Source organism: Triturus cristatus, chromosome 3_1, assembly GCF_964204655.1.
Source record: "Triturus cristatus chromosome 3_1, aTriCri1.1, whole genome shotgun sequence".
In the NCBI taxonomy this organism is placed as follows: domain Eukaryota; kingdom Metazoa; phylum Chordata; class Amphibia; order Caudata; family Salamandridae; genus Triturus; species Triturus cristatus.
In genome coordinates this window covers 122,315,267-122,335,072 of record NC_140583.1, presented here as the reverse complement: position 1 = coordinate 122,335,072, position 19,806 = coordinate 122,315,267, and the positions used below count along the sequence as shown (strand labels likewise).

At 53.5% G+C, this 19,806-nt stretch overlaps 1 protein-coding gene across 4 annotated transcripts in view; it reads right to left on the bottom strand.

The window, feature by feature from the left end:
- ANO1 (anoctamin 1) overlaps window positions 1-19,806 on the bottom strand; it is an 852,930-nt gene that overhangs the window by 224,351 nt on the left and 608,773 nt on the right. For all 4 annotated transcript variants that reach the window (XM_085643533.1, XM_085643534.1, XM_085643535.1 and 1 more), the window contains one exon: window positions 9,743-9,807. In XM_085643533.1, the coding sequence (XP_085499659.1) occupies window positions 9,743-9,807 (65 nt within the window). The remainder of the gene's footprint in view (window positions 1-9,742; window positions 9,808-19,806) is intronic.

The window sequence follows — 19,806 nt, the reverse complement described above, 5'->3', positions numbered from 1 at the left end:
TCATGGTTGGCCACCAGAAATGCCGTCCCATGCTAGCCACCGTTTTTTCAAAGCCCAAATGACCTGCGCATGGAGAGTCATGACACCAGATGAATGCTTGTTTCCTTAGCCTAGGCGTGGGTATCAATAGGCACCTGCCCTTCAGGGGTATCCCGTCCTTCAGCTGCCATTCTCTGTGACTGAGGAGCCACCTCCGCCATGCGAATGACCTGATCCCTCTCTTTATTCCCCTCAGGAAAGTATCCGGTTGGATAACCCCTAATACCATCCTCGGGGAAATGATGGAACGCTCGGTTGCAGGCAATGGTTCCTTAACTGCAGATTGACGGGACAGGGCGTCCGCCTTCCGGTTTTCCGTCCCCGGCCGATATGTGATGCGGAAGTTGAACCCCGCAAAGAAGATCATCCACCGCAGCTGCCTGGGAGAAAGGTGTCTAGTGGCCGTCATGAACTGTAGGTTCCGATGGTCCATGTACACCGATACCACATGTCTTGCCCCCATCAACCAATGCCTCCATTCGGTGAAGGCGTCCTTGATTGCGAGAAGCTCCTTCTCCGCAATATGGTAGTTGCGTTCGGCGTCGTTGAGTTTGCGGGACATGTACGCAACGGGATGAAGCACCCCTGTGTCGTGGTTGCGTTGGGACAAGATAGCCCCCAGCGCCACATCCGACGCGTCCGCTTCCACCACGTAGGGGAGATCCGGATCGGGGTGAGCCAACACCGGCGCCTTACCAAAGGCGCTTTTCAGGGCCTCAAAGGCTTTGTTCGCTTCAGGGGACCAGACAAACTCCTTGGACTTCCTCAGTAGCTGTGTGATTGGGGCCACCACTCCTGAAAATCCATCTATAAACCGCCTGTAAAAGTTGGCGAAGCCAATGAAACTTTGGACGTCCTTCACGCTTTGGGGCACCGGCCATTCTTTCACCGCCTTGATCTTTCGTTCTGCCATCTCCTGTCCCTCTGGACTCAGCATCACTCCGAGGAATTCCACGGATGTGACGTGGAAGTCACACTTGCTGAGTTTACAAAACAGCATGTTTTCCCTCAGCTTTTGGAGCACAGCTTTGACGTGGTGTACGTGCTCCTCCACACTGGACGAATAGATGAGGATGTCGTCGATATATACAACCACGTAGATATCCAACTCCTCTCTGAATACCTCATTCAAAAAGTACTGAAAGGCTGCCGGGGCGTTGCACAGACCGAACGGCATGACGAGGTACTCAAAAAGGCCGAACCTGGTCTTAAAGGCGGTCTTCCACTCGTCTCCGTCCCTCATGCGCACCAGATGGTATGCCCCTTTCAAATCCAACTTGGTGTAGATACGAGCTTTCTTGACCTGTTCCAGAAGTACACTGATGAGAGGCAAGGGGTACCGATTTTTTATGGTTATCGCATTCAATGCCCTAAAGTCCACACAGGCTCTCAGCTCCCCATTAGCCTTCGGGATGAAGAAGAGTGGCGAGGCGGCCGGAGACTTGGACGGGCGGATGAATCCTAGCTTGAGGAGTTTATCCAGGTACCCCCGGAGATGCACGTTTTCAGGCTCCGTCAGGGCATACAGCCTGCCGCTGGGAACGCTGGCCCCTGGCACCAGGTCGATCTGGCAGTCAAACTGTCTATGTGGTGGTAGCACTTCCGCCTTCACCTCATCAAATACATCCTCAAAACTGTGATAAGCCTGGGGGAGAGCCACATCTTTTTCTGCCGCTGTAGCCACCGTCTGACTCCCGCTCTCATCTGCGTCAAGGGATTCCGTTCTTATTCCACAATGCAGGATGCAATACGGTGACGTCATTTCGATGCGATGTGTTGGCCAATCCACAAAGGGGTTGTGTTTCTGTAGCCACGGCAATCCCAATATGACGCCATATTGGGGCGCTCGGATGATGTTAAAATCGATTTGTTCCAAATGGTTCCTCCCATATCTCATCGGAAGGACCCCCGTGTGCTGTCCGATGGGCCCCGTCACCAATCGCCTTCCGTCTACCGCATAGACGTCTTCGGGTACTGCTTTGGGAAGAAGCACTAGCCCTAGCCTGCATGCCTCGTTGTGGTCCATAAACATGCCAGTGGCCCCTGAATCCACCATGGCCACAACGGGTATCCACTGGTCATGCACTCCCACGTGCACCGTGATAAACAGGTGTCGTTGTCCCTTAGTGACCGAGTTGGAAAGTGAAGGGATGGATGAGTGACTCCGAGATGCCCCTTCTCTGGTCTTGGAGTCCTCTAGTTTTCCGCCGGTATGTCCACCACGGCTGTTACCGACCGGTTGGCCCGATAACGTGACGTCTTCGGTTTGGCAGGGCATTCACGTACGTAGTGGCCTTTTTTGCCACAATATAGGCACAATCCTTGTTTACGGCGTGACTCTTTCTCCGTGGCTGTGAGGCTCGCTCGTATTGCGCTGATGTCCATGGGTTCTCCCTTGGATGCGGTGGAAGTTTCAGGACTTCCCACCGTCACATAGGATGGAAGGGATTTTCCTTTTCTCCCATGATCCCCCTTTCTTTCACTTAGCCTATGTTCCAGCCGTAATACCAGGTTGATAAGGCCCTCACATGTCTTGGGTTGAGGGTCAATATGAGCCACGGCGTCCTTGAGCTCATCGCACAGCCCTTGATGGAAGAGCGCCGTCTGTTTAGCAACAGGCCACTTGGTTTCCGCAACCAGCCTTCGGAACGCGTTGAGATACTGCACCAGGTCGTTGGATCCCTGTCTCAACTCAAGCATTTCACGGTCCGCCGTGTACGAGTCAGCCCTTCTGTCGAATACCTTCAGGAATTCCTCGCGAAAAGCACCCCAATCACATAAGAGGGGGTCGTCCCTGCTCACCAGAGGTACGGCCCATTGTGCCGCGTTTCCAGCCAAATAGGATATAAGGAAAGCCACACGAGCCTGACTCGTGGGGAACGCCTTTGGTTTGCACGATAAATTTAGCGCCACTTGTGTGAGGAATACCTGCACTGTGTTAGGATCCCCACTGTACCTCTCTGGTGTTGCCAAGGGGATGGCTACCGGCATTTCCACTACTACCGCAGGGGTCTGGTTCGTGAGGGAGGTGCTGGGCGTGAGCGGGTCCAATTGGATAGCATCCAGTCTGGCTTTTACATCGGCTGTTTCTTGCCTAGAGGCAGCCACTTCAACTTGCATGGCCGCTAAAGCAGCCAGCACATCATCAAGTGTTGCCATGTCTGTTATCGACCGGGAGACAGTTAGTGTTATTACGCTCGGATATTTTGTAACGCCCTGAACGTCTCAGGATCGTTTAACAGACACGACAATGAGGACGCAACCACTTGTGAAGGGTTAGTTCTTTTAATGAAGGCAAATAAAATACAAAGAACAAACAAAAGTTATAGTCACTGGAATCCTCCAGGCTAAGTACGTTACCAGCCCACAGCACGGATGGTCCTAACCGTCCTCTGCATATACGCCGATCCCGGCGTATGCCAACAGAGGGCAGAAATGAAATGGCCGACAATGCCAATCGGTAGGCTGTGAGGGGCACGAAGAGTGTTGGGGAGAATCGAGGAGTCAGGGAAACACCCAGCCGGGGTCTCTACCTGAAGGGAGCAGCCGCTCAACCTCTTCCTCAGACTGCACCGGGACGCGGAGTCACCTCCTGGTGATGCGTCACCGATACCCCAATCACAAGCAAGAAGACTGAACCGAGAGCAGCCGCTCGATCGATCCTGTGGACTTCCGAGTCTGTAACGCGGCAAACACCTCCTGGTGTGCGTTACAGCTGGCAGTCCCTGTGTCTCTGGTCGGGCTGGGAGTTACGACTCCAACCAGCAAAAGCGCCACTGCGCTTGGACTCAGCCGAGTCAAAAAGCGAAGCTCAATGGTTGACCGGTAGAGCTTCCGGGTCCTTCACAGGTGACGATGGGGCAAGACACGGCCCAGGGAGTAACGACTCGACCTACCTCCGTTCTTGCCTTACTGGAGCACCACTCTGGAACACTGCTCTTCACGAAGCAGGTACGTCGGTGTAAACACAATATCCGACAGCCTTGTACCTCCCGGTTCCTCCCTTTATAGGGCGTGTTTTCCTTGAGTTATGTAACAGCTCTCCTGTTTACATAAGGGCGTGTTTCCCTTGAGTTATGTAACAGCTCTCCTGTTTACATAAGGGCGTGTTTCCCTTGAGTTATGTAACAGCTCTCCTGTTTACATAAGGGCGTGTTTCCCTTGAGTTATGTAACAGCTCTCCTGTTTACATAAGGGCGTGTTTCCCTTGAGTTATGTAACAGCTCTCCTGTTTACATAACCTCTCAACCGCTAAGCATCCTGGGAGATGTAGTCCGTTTTTGCTGGTTACCGTTTTCCTCCCCTCGTATGACAGGAATTCTTGACACCGACTGATCGGACAACGCTATCTGAGGCAGCATAAGTTTCAGGCGGTCAGCGAGTAGTTTCGCGTAGATTTTGGCGTCAAGATTAATTAGCGAGAGTGGGCGATATGAGTCCGGGGTAACAGGATTCTTGCCAGGTTTAAGCAGCGTAATGATGAGGGCCTCTCGCATCGAGGCAGGGAGGATGCCAACCTCCATCGCTTCCTCAAAAACATTATGCAAGCGAGGGACCAGTAGGTCTGCGTATTCCTTGTAGAAGGCTGCCGTCAGCCCGTCTGGGCCTGGTGCCTTGCTGAGCGGCATAGCGGCTATGACCGCTCGAATGTCCTCCTGCGTGAAGGGGAGGTCCATATATTGTCGGGCACTATTACTGAACCACGCAAGAGCTATGGTGTCCAGGTACTCACTAATAATGGTGTCGTCAGGGGACACCTTAGAGGTGTACAAGTCCTTATAGTAGTCTGTCATCACCGCCAGTATAGCCGGAGGATCTCGAATTACTGCACCCCCCGACTCCTGTATCTCAAGAATATGCTCCGACCCGCGTGGCGGGCGCAGCAGATTTGCTAGTGTTCGGCCAGCTCTATCACCCTCTCCGTAACGCCTGGCCTGAGAATCTTTGGACAAGAACCTGACCTCCCTCTCAGCCTCCTCTTGATACTCGGTCAGTTTCGTCCTGAAGTCTGCACTCGCACCACCAGACGGGGTAGCCACCATCGCAGCTTCAAGCCGAGCCAGTTCAGACTCCAACCTGCCGAGAGTAGCTCTAATGGAGCGTAGAACCCCAGTTTTTAGCGCCATGCAGTGGCCTCTTGTCACAGCTTTACAGGCCTCCCAGAGCACGCCAGGTGAATCTACTGAGCCCTCGTTTAGTGCGAAGTATTCCTCCAGTTTTTCCCGCAAAGAGTGCTGGAAGACCTGGTCGCGCAGAGCCCGGGACGGGAATCTCCAACTAAACGGCTGAATGTACTGCGGCGGGGTGGATATCGTTAAGCAAACCGGGGCATGATCAGAAAGTGACCGCGACAAGTGAGTCACCTCTAACACCGATGAGTGCAGATCTCTGGACAGCAGCCAGAAATCCAATCTGGACCAGGCCGCACGATGAGCTGTGATACACGTACCGGCGCGGGTCTCAGGGTGCAGTGTCCTCCAGGAGTCCACCAGCCCTGCCTCTTGCATAATATGGCCAAGCGCCTCCGACGCCCTAGGGTGATGTTCCCGAGTGGTGCCCTGCCTATCTGCAGTATCTGACAGTACCACATTATAGTCTCCTCCCCACAGTATCGCAGCAGGTCCACAGTTCCGCACCTTATGCCACAATCCCTCGTAGAAATCTGGATTATCGTCATTCGGGCCATAAACATTCACCAGAATCACTCTCGCGCCGCACAGCGAACCTACCAACAGAACAAACCTGCCCCCCACGTCCCTGATTTCCTCATGCGTCCTCCAGTGAAGCCCTTTTCTGATAAGTATCGCCACCCCTCTAGAGTAGTTAGAGTAGTGAGCGTGAACTACCTCACCCCATCGGTTGTGTCTGAGCAGCTGCGCAGCATTGTCCGTCAGGTGCGTCTCCTGCAGAAGGCAAATGTCCGCACCCTTCCTAATCAGAAAGGCCTGTATCAGTCTCACTTTCCGCCTATCATTCATGCCCCGTACATTCCAGGTAATACACTTTATGCTATTCACCGCACCATACGTGTTAACAGAGTTCGGGCAAGCCTCAAGCATACACCTACCCCCCAGTCACCCGGCCAAGTCACACCAACTCTCGAAGCACGCATTTCCAATCCAGCGGGTCCCAATATATGAGGGCGGCAATGCCACAGCAATCCGCACGCCCGCCAACAGGGCAGGGAACCTCCACCAGGCACCAAGCAGGGAAATAGAACTCGAGCAGACCACGGACCCGTTCCTCGTTGCATCGATTCCTGCAGCCCGTCCCTGTCAGACAACACATATCCCACCCGGCCAGCTGGGCAGCCTGCCCGGTAAATGCCAGTACACCTCTTGCTAGGTGACTGTCGACATGACAGCGCGCTGCGCACAACGTGTGATTCAATAGCAGTTTTCGCCACCTCCGACCCGGCTCTGAAACTTAAATAAAACACAACAAAAACCCCCAGCCCCAGCCAAACCCCTAACCCTCCCGCTCCAACCCCCCAATCAGGTTGTGCAATGAACTCCCTGGACCCCCTCCTAACTACAACAACTGAAACTACAGTCTCTAAATGTGAACAGTGAATGGGAATCATCCCTTGAGGTACGCAGGTTGGCCACCTACAGGCCCTGTACTTGTGACAGGGCGATCGAGCGCGAGACTAGTGTACCAGCTCAAGGACCATCCCCCCCCAATCCCGCAGCCCTGCTCAGCTCCCTCATAGCATCTGAAATTGGAACTCCAGGGAAGTAAACATTCTCAATATGGCCCAGCACAGCGTAGCCAGGCGACACCCAGCGATTTAACAAGAAGCAAACAGGAGTAGTCATTCAACGTCACTTAGCCTGTCCCGCTGGTCCGGGTCAACTGCCGGTGTCTGAGCCTTTTGGTCCTTTAACAGTTGTTTGGCATATTTCATAGCCGCCTTAGCGTCAACAAAAAAGGATGGCTTACCGGGACCTTGGACCCGGAGTTTAGCAGGGTAGATGAGGGAGTATTTGGTGCCCGCCTGTTGAAAAAGTTTCTTCGCCGGCAGAAATTCCCTTCGAGCGGCTTGAACCTGCATCGTATAGTCCGGGTATAGTGCAATGTGGTTGCCCCTGTATTGCAAGTCCGATATGTCCCTTGCCATTCGTAAGATCACGTCCCGGTCCCTATAATTCAAGATTCGTGCAATAATAGGCCGGGGCGGTGCACCGGGTTTAGGCCTGGGCCCCAGTGATCTGTGAGCCCTCTCGACCAGGAACATCGGAGACAATCCCGACCCAAACAGATCCTTACACATTTGTTCGACAAAGAGCTCCATGCTGGTTATGTCCGTCGTTTCCACCACACCCGTGATGCGGACGTTGTTGCGCCGCGAGCGCGCCTCCAAATCCTCATTTTTCTGCTGAATGAGTGTTAGAATCTTCTCCATGCCCCGAAGTTGGCCGGCAAGGCCGGTCTGATTTTCCTCCGTGTCGGCCACACGTGTTTCGAGCGATTCCACTCTCCCCTCTTGTTTGTCCATGCGGGACGAGATACCGTCCATGCGGGCAGCCAGCGCATCCATTTTGCCATCGATGCCATGTAAGCTTGTTTTCAGTTCCTGAAACATGGCCTTAATGTCCGCCTCCTGAGCACCCCTCTGGTCCGCTCGAGTAGATTCGGCCTCACGGAGGTCTGGGTCTGGGTCCGGCGGCTTCTGCTTGGACTTGTCGAAAGTGATTTTCGGCTGCCGCGTGTCCGGTTTGCCCATGGCCACTCACCAGCCGCCACCCGGCGCCGCGAGTATGCCCTGGCGGCCGCAACAAGTCGCCGCCAGTCGCCGACCCTCAGCGTCTCACCGAGGGCAGCAGGTCGGTTAGTCCCAGTAGGTAGGCTGAACGGCTGGGCCTCCAATAGCGGGGCGCGCACCCTAAGCAGAGCAGGCGGGGAGAGTCACAGCGCAGGCCGCCGGAGCAGGACAACCCTAGTACAGCCGTGCACTTTCCACATAACAGGTCAACGCTCCAACCTCACCACAGTATTGTCGGGGCATGTACGGCAGCCGGCCTCGTCTCTCCGATCGTCTCCCTGGAACCTTCGACCATGGGACTTCTGCTTCAGGCAAAATGGCCACCACTGCGATCAGCCGCCCGGGCCCGTCGCCGTGCGCCGTCGTGCAATCCAGGGGCGGACGTTCGGCGGTCTTCCACACCAGCCGCCGCCTCCTCAGCTTCACTCCGACAGCCGTAGGGGGTGAGACCTTCGCCGGGGTGCGCTTTTCTTTGGGCGAGCGAACAGCCTCTGCCTCACCCCTCGGATAGGTTTCGGGCACTCCACACGCAAGGCCCCGGCTCTAGCGAATGGTGTAGGCCGCCACGACTCCGCGCCGCCCGCGGGCCGCTCTCCGTCCACAAGCCGCCGACGGGGTCAGAAAAGCCAGAGCACAGGGCGGACACCCAGGACTACCGTCTCGGGCGGGGAGGACCGAGCTCGCACCCCAGTTCAGCTAATAATTGAAGGATTTCTGTGCTCGATCGGCGGAGCTGCGGTTTCAGGCAGCCATTCCGCTCGGCAGCCAAGCCACGCCCCCCACCTCGGTGTCAGTCTAGTCTCTCCACCCAGCACGTAGAGGAACCACACCTGGACCTATCTTCGTCACAGATGAACACGTGACAGAGAGCAAGGATGTAGGAAAGACTGGAGCCTGTGAAACGGACAAGTCCCTAATAACAGTAACCTTCTGTCAGAATGTGAGACAGTTTATTCAACAAAGCAGGCAATCAAAAAAGGGCACAGATCAGAAGGTACTAATAATGCTACAATGTCAAAAAACAACACTACCCTAAAAAATTAACACTAACAAATCATATATTGTAAAGAGAAATTTGTTCGATACAATTATATACATATATCATAAAAATATTTCATGAAAAATATTTATCATTGTGGAAAAACAATGATAAATATTTTTAATGAAATATTTTTATGATATATGTATATAATTGTATCAAATACATTTCTCTTTGCAATATATGATTTGTTAGTGTTAATTTTTAATTGTATTTTTTATGGTAGTGTTGTTTTTTGACATTGTAGCATTATTAGTTCCTTTTGATCTGTGTATTTTTTTGATTACCAGCATTGTTGAATAGACTGTCTCACATTCTGACAGAACGTTACTGTTATTAGGGACTTTTCCATTTCATGTACTTTCCCCCGTCCCGAATTGGACTAGTAGGGGACCTCCCTTTCTTTCTCTACTTCACGAAGACTGGAGCCAACATCCCTTGACCACTGGAACAATTACTTGTGTGCCCTTGTAGTATTCCTTCATTTGTTCGCTTACCGACTGCTTTACTGGTGGGTACCAATGGTATGCAAATGAGCCCTCCCCCGGTAAGCATTTCCATCTCATTGCCTGCTCCCTGGTGGTGCATGAGCTATGCCAGCCCCAGAAGCTGGAAAGTATCCTGGTGAGCTCAAAGCTTCCACTGGTATCAGCACACCAGCAGCGCTGAGCTACCTCGTCTAAAACAAGAAAGCGTGCCATCTTAGGTTTACGGTGTTTACTGCAATTCCATATTAGTCATTCCAACCTGAACCTACAATTCGAAATAGCAGCCTCAGGTCATTTCCAAATGCAATGAGTAAGTTAAGGCTGGTGCCCATGAAGCCAGGATAACCACACAGACGAATTAAAACAGGAACGCCCTCATTTTCCAGAAGCCGTGTTCGTGCAGCAGCTTACCTCACCAGGTCGATGGGTTGGTACTTGTAGAAGGCTCCATAGCTCGCCCATTCGTCGCACAGGATCTGTAAGAACAGAACAACGAGTTGGCAAGTGGTCATGCGGGACCCATATCTGTGCCAGTCACCTGATATGCCTCTAAGATAGCGGGCTGTCAAGAGCTACTCACGCCGCTCAAGCCTCACCAGTAAAACAATGGTCAATCCTCACCCAGGCAGGCAGTAAGTAAGCCAAACACTGATTCATTAACCTCCAGGCGAGCTAAAGAACTGTGTGATCCTTGGCATGTAACAGTAGCAATCCAGCCCTAAATAATTATTCAGAAACACTGATTGGTCTTAAGATATGTTGTTTCCAAACCACAATATATGCTTCGTCGCAACATTCAATTACCTACAAATAAGCACTACTTTTTAATTTCTCCATACATACACTTAGCATCCATTACACTGCTATCACCTTAAAACATATATATAATTCTTTCCTCCCCCTCTGCTTTCCTGTTAAGATTATTATTCAAAATGGCCTCCTTTTTTGGGTCATTTTAAATTGTTTTGTTTTCAGTAGAATTTGTATTGCAATTCAAGGCCTTGCCCCTTTTTTATGGCCACTCATAACTGGCCCATTGTCTACTCCGGGGCACACTTGACGAGTGGAGAGGGGTGTGGAGGGGGTCGAATTAACCCAGGCATTGTACAATGACAACGCATGACCTGATGAAACGGGAAGTGATGTCACAGTAAGGAAAATAACAAACCTATCATATGCCTGACCTTGTCAGGATGAGACCTATGTCGAGTGAAATTTAAGATGCGAGTATTACTGTGCATACTAGATAGGAATGTATATATGTCCAGATTGTATGCGTTCATAATTAAACCATGTAGTCCCATCATTGGACTGGGATGGCAAAGCAGGCATATACATATAATAACAAAAGCAAGCGTTTATACATATGTAATTATCGACACAGTAAGTGCAGAGCTACGATATAATTACATATACATTAAAGGAATTCAGACTTGCTTTACCAAGCTACGCGCCTTAAACCGTTATCATTGAAATTCCAAACCGGCAACATTGATATAAAAATAGCAAATGTAGTAGAGGGATGTAGCTTCATAGGCTGCTGGAAGAGTGGGGTGTATGGCTGTTTGGGGTGCAAGGAATATAAATGCGCTCTTGGCTAGGGAGTCGGGTCTGGGAGGTCTGAATCGGGGCTGCTATGTTTATGTTGTTTTTTCTCTTCGTGCCTAAACTGGGGGTTTGACTGACCCCCAAACCACAGAAGTTTTCTCCACAGTGTAGGGTAATATATTTCTTTTTTAAATATGCTTCGCCGCCAGGATACACCTGCAACTGACAGACAGTTGAAGGTAGACATCAAGACATCCACTCTAAACACTGAAGACCCTGGGGTAGCTGGCCTCGGATGGGTCTGATGGGTTGTGTTTTTTGTATCTTTATATAGCGCGAACTCGACCCGAAGGTATTGGAGGCTGCACATGAGCACCGTATTTACATTACACATTCAGGCAGGGGGAGATTACGTGATTTGCCCAGAATCACAGGATGTGGACGCGACCTCGAGGCTCGAACCCTGGTTTCCTGCACCAAAGTCGGCAGTTTAAGCCGATGGACCACATCCTTACGCTATATGTGTAAAGTTTGCAGCCCGGCCGGCTCAAAATCGAATGGGCGCACCTTGAGTTTGGTGGGCAGGGCACTCTATGGCTGCTGAGATGGAGCACCATGTCCGCTATTCTATAAATCAGTCCCAGAGGCTCACCTAATGCAAACCAGGACTGGCCCTGCTCCTAATGGGGCAGTCCATCCCGAACCTGGATGGCCACGCCCCTCCACCCCCGCTGCTTTTACAGTTGGGATAGTCGAGCTCCATGCCCCCTAAATCTCACCGACTAACCTACGCCCCTGATTCAGTCTTTTTGATACAGTAAAAAACAGACATGGTACACGAGTACGGTGTATATGTTTTAGTTTTTACTAGTGTACTTAAGTGACCACCTGAAGTTATTTGTACAAAGAGAGCCCAGCAACAAAAAGAAATTAAAAAAAGAAACATTTTGGGGAGCTGTACGTTTCCCACATATGAAAACTGAACTTACGAATTAAATGACTGAAAGGCACAACATATGAAAGACACTGGGGGGCTCTATACCTACCTTCACAAACTGCAGTCTTCACTCACTGACTCACGTGCTGGGTGAGTTTTCGTAAGAGATTATGGTCCGTGTTCGATGCATGTTTCCTACTGGTGCTTTTATACCACCGTCGAAGCACAAAAGGGCCCTCTACACTCATTGTAGTCAGTACTCCTTCCTTGAGGAAAGAGTGTGTTAATGGTGGGCACTTCCATCTGGAGAGGGTTCCGAAACGACCCCTTGCTGCCCCGCTCCCAAGGGTAAGGAGGCTGCCAGGGGTTCACATCCTGAGTGCCCCATGTCAGTGTATGTGAGCCTGCGAACACTGACCGCACATAGGGGCACTCGGTGGCACCTGAACTCTAGTGACATTAAAAGGACATGCCTCGTCTCCTGGGCCCAAGGGAATGGAGTCCTCTCTTTAAATACAGTGCTTCGACACGGTTCACTTGTGTTCATACCCGACTTAAGGTCCTGCCTCTCTCCAATTCCCTACTCAGTTTCAGATCTGTAGCCTAATTCTTCTATGTCCACAATTTCTCCTTTTCTCTTTCTTTCGTTCTTTTTTTTCCAAACTCTCTTTATCCCTTGTCCTGCCTCTCTCTTTACGCTCCCTACCTGTTGCTTCACTTTCCCCTTGCATTCACTTCCTCTCGCTTTCTCCACTCTTTCGTCTCTCACTTTTTCTCTAACTCGTTCTCGTTTTCTGCAAATTCGTTTAAATTCAATTTAATTCAGCTCAATTCAATCCAGCTCAATTCAACCGAATTTGGTACAATTCAATTCACTGGGGCTGGATTCAATTCGGTTCACTCCATTACATTTCACTTCAGCTCTGTTCACCGAATTCAATTCAGTGGTACGATTTATAAGTTTACCAAGTGCTGCCTAATTTCACAGGTGTTGCACCTGTTTATTTGGGTTTTTGCTGGTGTCACAAGCTGACAAGCATTCTTCTGCGTTTCCTGCAAGTCTTATCTCCACCATCTCTCTAGTGTGCAGTCTGCAGTCACTGCTACTGCAATGGGGCATTTGTTTAATGTGTTCGAGGTTCTTCACAATAGGATAGTGTTCTCCCATCCTGTAATTCTTGTGTAGCAGTTATAGCACTTCATTTTCTTTTTAGTTTCAAAGATGGTTGTCTGTCTCTGGATACTTTCTTCCACTTTTAAAGTCAGTAAGCGTTCGTATCTATCTATCTATCTATCTATCTATCTATCTATCTATCTATCTATCTATCTATCTATCTATCTATCTATCTATCTATCTATCTATCTATCTATCTATCTATCTATCTATCTATCTATCTATCTATCTATCTATCATTCTCTTTATTTTCTTCTTTCTTCCTCTTCTCTCGCCTTACCATTCTCACTCTCACTTACTGTCTTCTTCACCCTCCTTTTTATATCTTTCTATCTCAACCTTTGGTTTTTCTGTTTGCTGCTTAATGTTTCTTTTTCCCTTTCTCTCACTCTGTCGCCTTTCCTTGCTTTTCTCTTTATTTCTGTCCCGGCTCTTTCTCCCACTCACTCTCTTGTTTCTCCATACACCGCACTCTCTTGCCTTTTTTTTTTTTCCTCCTCACTAATTCCTTCTCAGTCTTTCTCTGTCTTTTTAGTTTTCGGTCTCTCCTTCTAAATTTCTCATTTTCTTGGCCACAGTCTCGTTTTGCGTTCTTTTTACAACCTGCCTTCACCTTATCTGTTAGACGGCGACCTCAGAGGAGCCCGGAAAGGGGTCCTGACTACCCTGAGACCCACCCTCGAAGTACCGTAGCCGGGCACTGGCGGGAGACTCCCCAGGGGGAGGAATCTCGTATCTAGGATCGTACTTCTGGCACCACATGACACAGAGTGACCACACCGTGGGTTCTTAGAAATCAATCTTTATCAAGTAGGTTATCACTGCAAATATGTACAAGGAGAGCACGGGCTCAATGAGTCTCGGAAGGGGTAGGGGGTAGCGGGACAGTCTCTGGCAAAGGTTCAAGGCAGGGACGTATCCGGCGCACAGCTCACAATCCTCGAGCTGGGGGATACGTTGTTGTAGTCGGGGTCCGGCGGGACCGTGAGAGTCTGTCGGAGCCGCGAGTCACTCAGCGGGCTCAGGTCCAGGTTCGGAGGTCTTACGATCTTCAAGGAGCCGCGAGTCACTCAGCAGGCTCAGGTACAAGTTCGGAGGTCTTACGATCTTCAAGGAGCCGCGAGTCACTCAGCAGGCTCAGGTACAAGTTCGGAGGTCTTACGATCTTCAAGGAGCCGCGAGTCACTCAGCAGGCTCAGGTACAAGTTCGGAGGTCTTACGATCTTCAAGGAGCCGCGAGTCACTCAGCAGGCTCAGGTACAAGTTCGGAGGTCTTACAATCTTCAGGGAGCCGCGAGTCACTCAGCAGGCTCAGGTGGGTCCAAGTTCCAGGAGCCGCGACCACGTCGGCAGGCTCTCGTTGTTCCAGCGTCGAATCTGCCGGACAGACCCAGAGCACCCCTTGTTATAGGTCGACCCCTCTTTGATGTCCGGAGTCTGTGCAGGCAGGGGTCTTGTCACCTGGGGGTCGCTCGTCGGGATTTCCTGTCATTGTCTTTTGATCCTTTCAGGGCCGGGTCGGGAGGAGTCCCAGACACCCAGCAGGCATGGAGCCAGCCCTCAGGGAGGCCGGAGGGCCGATCGAAACCCATCGTCCCAGGGGAGTTCAGAGGTGCGATAGAAACTGCTCCTCCCTCTCTCATCCCCTGGAAGCGTGATGTCCTCCAGCCGGAGTGGCGCCTCTAGGCCCGGGTCGCGCTGGGGCCGGGCGGCCATCTTGGTGCATGAAGTGGGCACGCGGGCCCGGGGTGGCCGAAAGGAGAGAGGCCATGGACGGGGATGTCCGGGTCGGGTGCGTGTGTCCTGGTGGGGAGGGTCGGCTGGGCCGTGTGCTTGGGGCTGCAGGTACCAGGTTTCGGTGGTGCGGGGGCACGTAGGGCCATACTACGAGGCCGGATCCAACACGCGTCCCCCCCAGCTGAAAGCCGGAGAGAACTGCCCATCATCTTGGGGGGTTCTCTTCGCTGAGGCGGAAGAACCGGGAGAGGCCGTCAGCGTTGGCGTGGTCCGTACCAGGGCGATGTTCTACGGTGAAATCCATCCCCTGGAGGGAGATTGACCACCGCAGTAGCTTGGGGTTTTCTCCTCGCATCTGCATGAGCCATCGCAAGGGCCGATGGTCAGTTTGGACTCTGAAATGGGTGCCGAACAGGTAGGGTCGTAGCTTTTTGAGTGCCCAGACCACGGCAAAGGCTTCGCGCTCTATGGTGCTCCATCTCTGTTCTCGGGGCAACAGCCGCCGACTGAGGAAGGCGACGGGCTGGTCTAGGCCTTGGTCATTCACTTGGGACAGGACAGCCCCAATGCCATGCTCGGAGGCATCGGTCTGGACTATAAACTCCTTGGAGTAGTCGGGAGCCTGGAGGACGGGGGCAGTACACATGGCTTTCTTTAGGGCATCGAAAGCTTCCTGGCAGGCAGCCGTCCACTGCACCTTCTTTGGCTGTCTTTTAGACGTGAGTTCTGTGAGGGGGCCGACAAGGCTGCCATACCCCCGAATGAATCTTCGGTAGTAGCCAGTGAGTCCCAGAAAGGCTCGGACCTCCGTTTGGGTGATGGGTGGTTCCCAGGCCAGGATGGCGTCGATCTTTGGCTGTAGAGGGGCGACCTGGCCGCTCCCGACCTGGTGCCCCAGGTAGACTACGGATCCTTGCCCGATCTGGCACTTGCTGGCTTTTACTGTGAGGCTTGCCTGGCGCAGGGCGGTTAGCACCCTCCGGAGGTGCTGGAGGTGCTCACTCCATTCTGAACTGAAAACAGCGATGTCGTCCAGATATGCCGCGCTGAACTGCTCTAGCCCGGCCAGGACTCTATTCACCAGTCGCTGGAAAGTGGCCGGGGCATTTTTCATTCCGAAGGGCATTACGCGGAAGCGGTAGTGCCCATCGGGGGTGGAGAAGGCGGACCGCTCCTTGGCCCCTTCGGTGAGCGCAATCTGCCAGTATCCGCAGGTGAGGTCGAATGTGCTGAGGAACCGGGCTGCCCCTAGTCGGTCAATGAGTTCGTCGGCTCGTGGAATGGGGTGGGCATCGGCTCGGGTAACGTCATTGAGCCCCCGGTAGTCCACGCAGAATCGGAGCTCGGGGGCGACACCGGGGGCCGCCGCCTTCGGGACCAGGACCACGGGGCTGGCCCAGGGACTGTCAGATGGCTCGATCACCCCCAGGGTCAACATCTTCGAGACTTCAGCTTGAATGCAGGACCGGACCCGATCAGGAACTCGGTAGGCTCGGTGTCTCACCGGCGGGCTGTCCCCGGTGTCCACGTCATGAACACACCAGTCGGTGACCCGGGGGGTCAGGGAGAAGAGGTCGGAAAATTGTCTTAGGAGCTGGCGGCAGTCCGCTTGTTGCTGGGCAGTGAGGGCTGGGGAGAGGTTCACTCCTTCCACGGAGCCATCCTGCTCCTTGACACACAGGAGGTCCGGGAGGGGATCAGACTCATCTTCGGCCCCGTCATCGGTGGCCAGCAGGAGGCTCAGTTCTGTCTGCACGAAGTGAGGCTTGAGGCGGTTCACGTGAAGGACCCGGAGGGGATCCCGAGGCGACTGGACGTCCACCAAGTATGTGACTTGACTCTTCCGCTCAACCACTTTGTAGGGCCCAGTCCACCTGTCCTGGAGGGCGCCAGGCTTCACGGGGGCCATGACCCACACCTGCTGGCCCGGCTGGAACTCGACCAGAGTGGCATTCTGGTCGTACCAGCGCTTCATCTCTTCTTGGCTTGCCTCCAGGTTGGCCTCGGCCAGTTCTCGGAACTTCCTGGTCTGGTTCCGGAGGGCCAGGACGTACTGGAACACATCTCGGGGGGTGGTCTGGGGTGCTGCCTCCCACCCTTCCTTAACCAAACTGAGGGGACCTCGGACGGGGTGTCCATAGAGTAATTCAAACGGGCTGAACCCTAAGGACTTCTGGGGGACCTCCCGGTAAGCGAACAAGAGGCAGGGGAGCAGGACGTCCCACTTACGCCGGAGGGGCTCTTCTAGGCCAGCGATCATCCCTTTCAAAGTCCTATTAAACCTTTCTACTAGGCCGTTCCCTTGGGGATGGTACGGGGTGGTGAACTTATAGGACACCCCACATTGTTGCCACAGGGACGTCATATATTTCGAGATAAAATTAGTGCCGCGATCGCTCACGACCTCGCGGGGAAAACCCACCCTGGAAAAGATCCCCATCAGGGCCCGGCCCACCACGGGGGCCGTGATGGTGCGTAGGGGAATAGCTTCAGGATAGCGGGTGGCGTGATCCACTAGGACCAAGATGAAACGGTGACCTTGGGAGGTGGGGGGGTCCAGTGGTCCCACGATGTCGATTCCGACTCGTTCGAAAGGGGTACTGACGACCGGGAAGGGTTGGAGGGGAGCCTTGCGCTTCCCCCCACTCTTCCCACTAGCCTGGCACGTGGGGCAGGACTTGCAGTGGGCTTCTACCGCTGCTCTCATTCTAGGCCAGTAAAAATGGGTCACGAGACGGCTGTAGGTCTTGTCCTGACCCAGGTGGCCGGCGAGGGGGACGTCGTGGGCTAAGCCCAGGAGGAAGTCTCGGAAGCGGAGGGGTACCACCAGTACCCGTCCGGATCCCAGCTCCACCGACTTCTGCTCACTGTACAAGATGTTATTTTCCCAATAGATTCGGTGTGTCCCGGTCTGGTCACCTGCGGCTTGGCCCTCGGCCTGGCGCCGCAGCCCGACCAGGGAAGGACAAGTGGCTTGCTCCCGGCAAAATTCTTCCCGGGTGGGCCCGCCCTCGTGGCGCCATTGGGCCAGTTCGGGTAGATCTCCCAACTCGGGGACCGGGGCGGGGTCGGATGGTGCGGGTTCGTCGCTGGCGACGGACCCTTCTGATGGGGGGACGGGAGGACCCTCGGCGGGGACTGTTCTGGTCTCTTCGATCGGGATGCTTTCGACTTCTCTCCGGGGAGTGAGTCGGGCTGACATAGATCGGGTGGTGGCGCACACCCACTCGGGGAGTCCCATCATTCCTAGGTGGGCCTTGCGCTCGACGTGCTTCCAGGGAGAACTCTCCAGGTCGTTCCCTAAGAGGCAGTCGACCGGCTGGGAGGTTCTGACGGCAACCTTGAGTTTACCTATCACCCCTCCCCACTCAAACGGCACCAGGGCTACCTGACACATACTTTCTCTATTGTCTGCGGAAATTACGGGGCAAAAGACGTTGGGGAGGATCTGCTCCTCGGGGACTAGGTGCCTGAGGACACCGGTGATACTGACCCCGGTGTCCCGCAGGGCCTCTACTTGGTGGCCATTGATCTTGACGAGCTGCCCGTATTTCTTTGTGTTGGAGGGTAGGAGGCTACCAGGGATCATCTCCCTATCTCCCAGGGATACTAGGGCCATCGCTGCGGGTTCCCACTCCTCGGTTTCCTCAACCTCCTCCCCCAGGGCTACGTTGGCTATCTGTCTCGCAGGGGTGGTAGGGGAGACTTGGGTGGCCATGGGGCACTCTGGGTCATTGGCGTAGTGCCCGGGTTTCTGGCAACGGAAACACGTGACGGTCACCCGGTGTCCCCGTCTCCCAGGGGGCCCTGTCACTGGTGGGGGGGGGGCGCCGGGAAAGGTGGAGGTTGTGTTTTCGGGGGGTTAGGCTGGGACTCTCTCGGCCCTCCCTGGTTCCCTCCCCCTCTCTGGCGGGGTGGTCCCTGACTGGCTCGGGGGTTCTCTCCTACCATGCCCCGGGAGACCCGGGTGTTGGTCCAGCGGTCGGCCTCCACAGCCAGCTTCCTGGGATCTGTGAGCTTGCTGTCAAGCAGATGCTGACGTAGTTCTATGAAGCAGTTCGCAGCCAGGTGTTCCCACAACATGAGGTCGGTGAGTTCGGCAAGGGTGGTGACTTTGCTGCCCTTGATCCACCCATCGAAGGCCCGACTGAAAAAGTTTACATACTCCACCCAGGTGGTGCCCGGGATCTTCCTGCAGTCCCGGAATCGCTGACGGTACATTTCTGGGGTGAGGCCGTATCTTGTGAGTAGAGCCTCTTTCATGTGGCTGTAGGAGGTCTGCAGGGAGAGGGGTAGGTCGAGCAGGGTGTCCCTTCCTTCGCTCAGAAACCGCCCCCACAACCCCGCCCCCCAGTCCTTCTGCGGGACCCGATGGGAGGTCATGGCGACCTCGTAGGCCCTGAACCATTGTTGAATGTCATCGTTTTTATAATATAGTTTGACCACGTCCTTGGGGATGTGGACCTTCTGTTCCGCTGGGGAGGCCGTTACTCGGTTTCCCGGGGGCCTCCCTTCCTCGTTTCTGGCCTTGAGCTTGAGTTCCTTCAAGCTGCGTTCGTGCTCCAGTTGGAGCTTCCTTCCTTCGTGCTCCCGTTGGAGCTTCTTTTCTTCCAGTTCGCCTTGTACACGCATTTGCTCTACTGCTAGCTTTTTTTCCGCTAACTTCAATTCGCCTTCGATTTTGAGTTTGGCTAACTCGAGTTCATGATTGCGACTTCTCTCTCTGTCCGCGAGTTCTTCCGGGGATAGGCCCCCGTCTGGTACGATGCCTCGCACCTGATTGCTGCTGCTTTCACTTTGGGGGGGTTCGGCTTCGTCGGGGCGCTCCCCCGTGCCTTCCGGGCGGGAGGCCCCGGTATCCACCCAAGTTTTCAGTGCTTTCTGCAAATCTTCTTTAGTGTTGAGACCGGTGGTAGCGATTTTAAGTTCTTTGCAAAATTGCTTTAGCTCTTTGTGTGTGTATTCTTCTAGATGCTCCACCTGGAACACCCTGTTGGCGTTGGTTTCTGCGGGGCTCATGGCGCTTCCTTCTGCCATCTTTGTCGGTAGTGCGTCCGTCGTTCACGGTACGATCTCTAG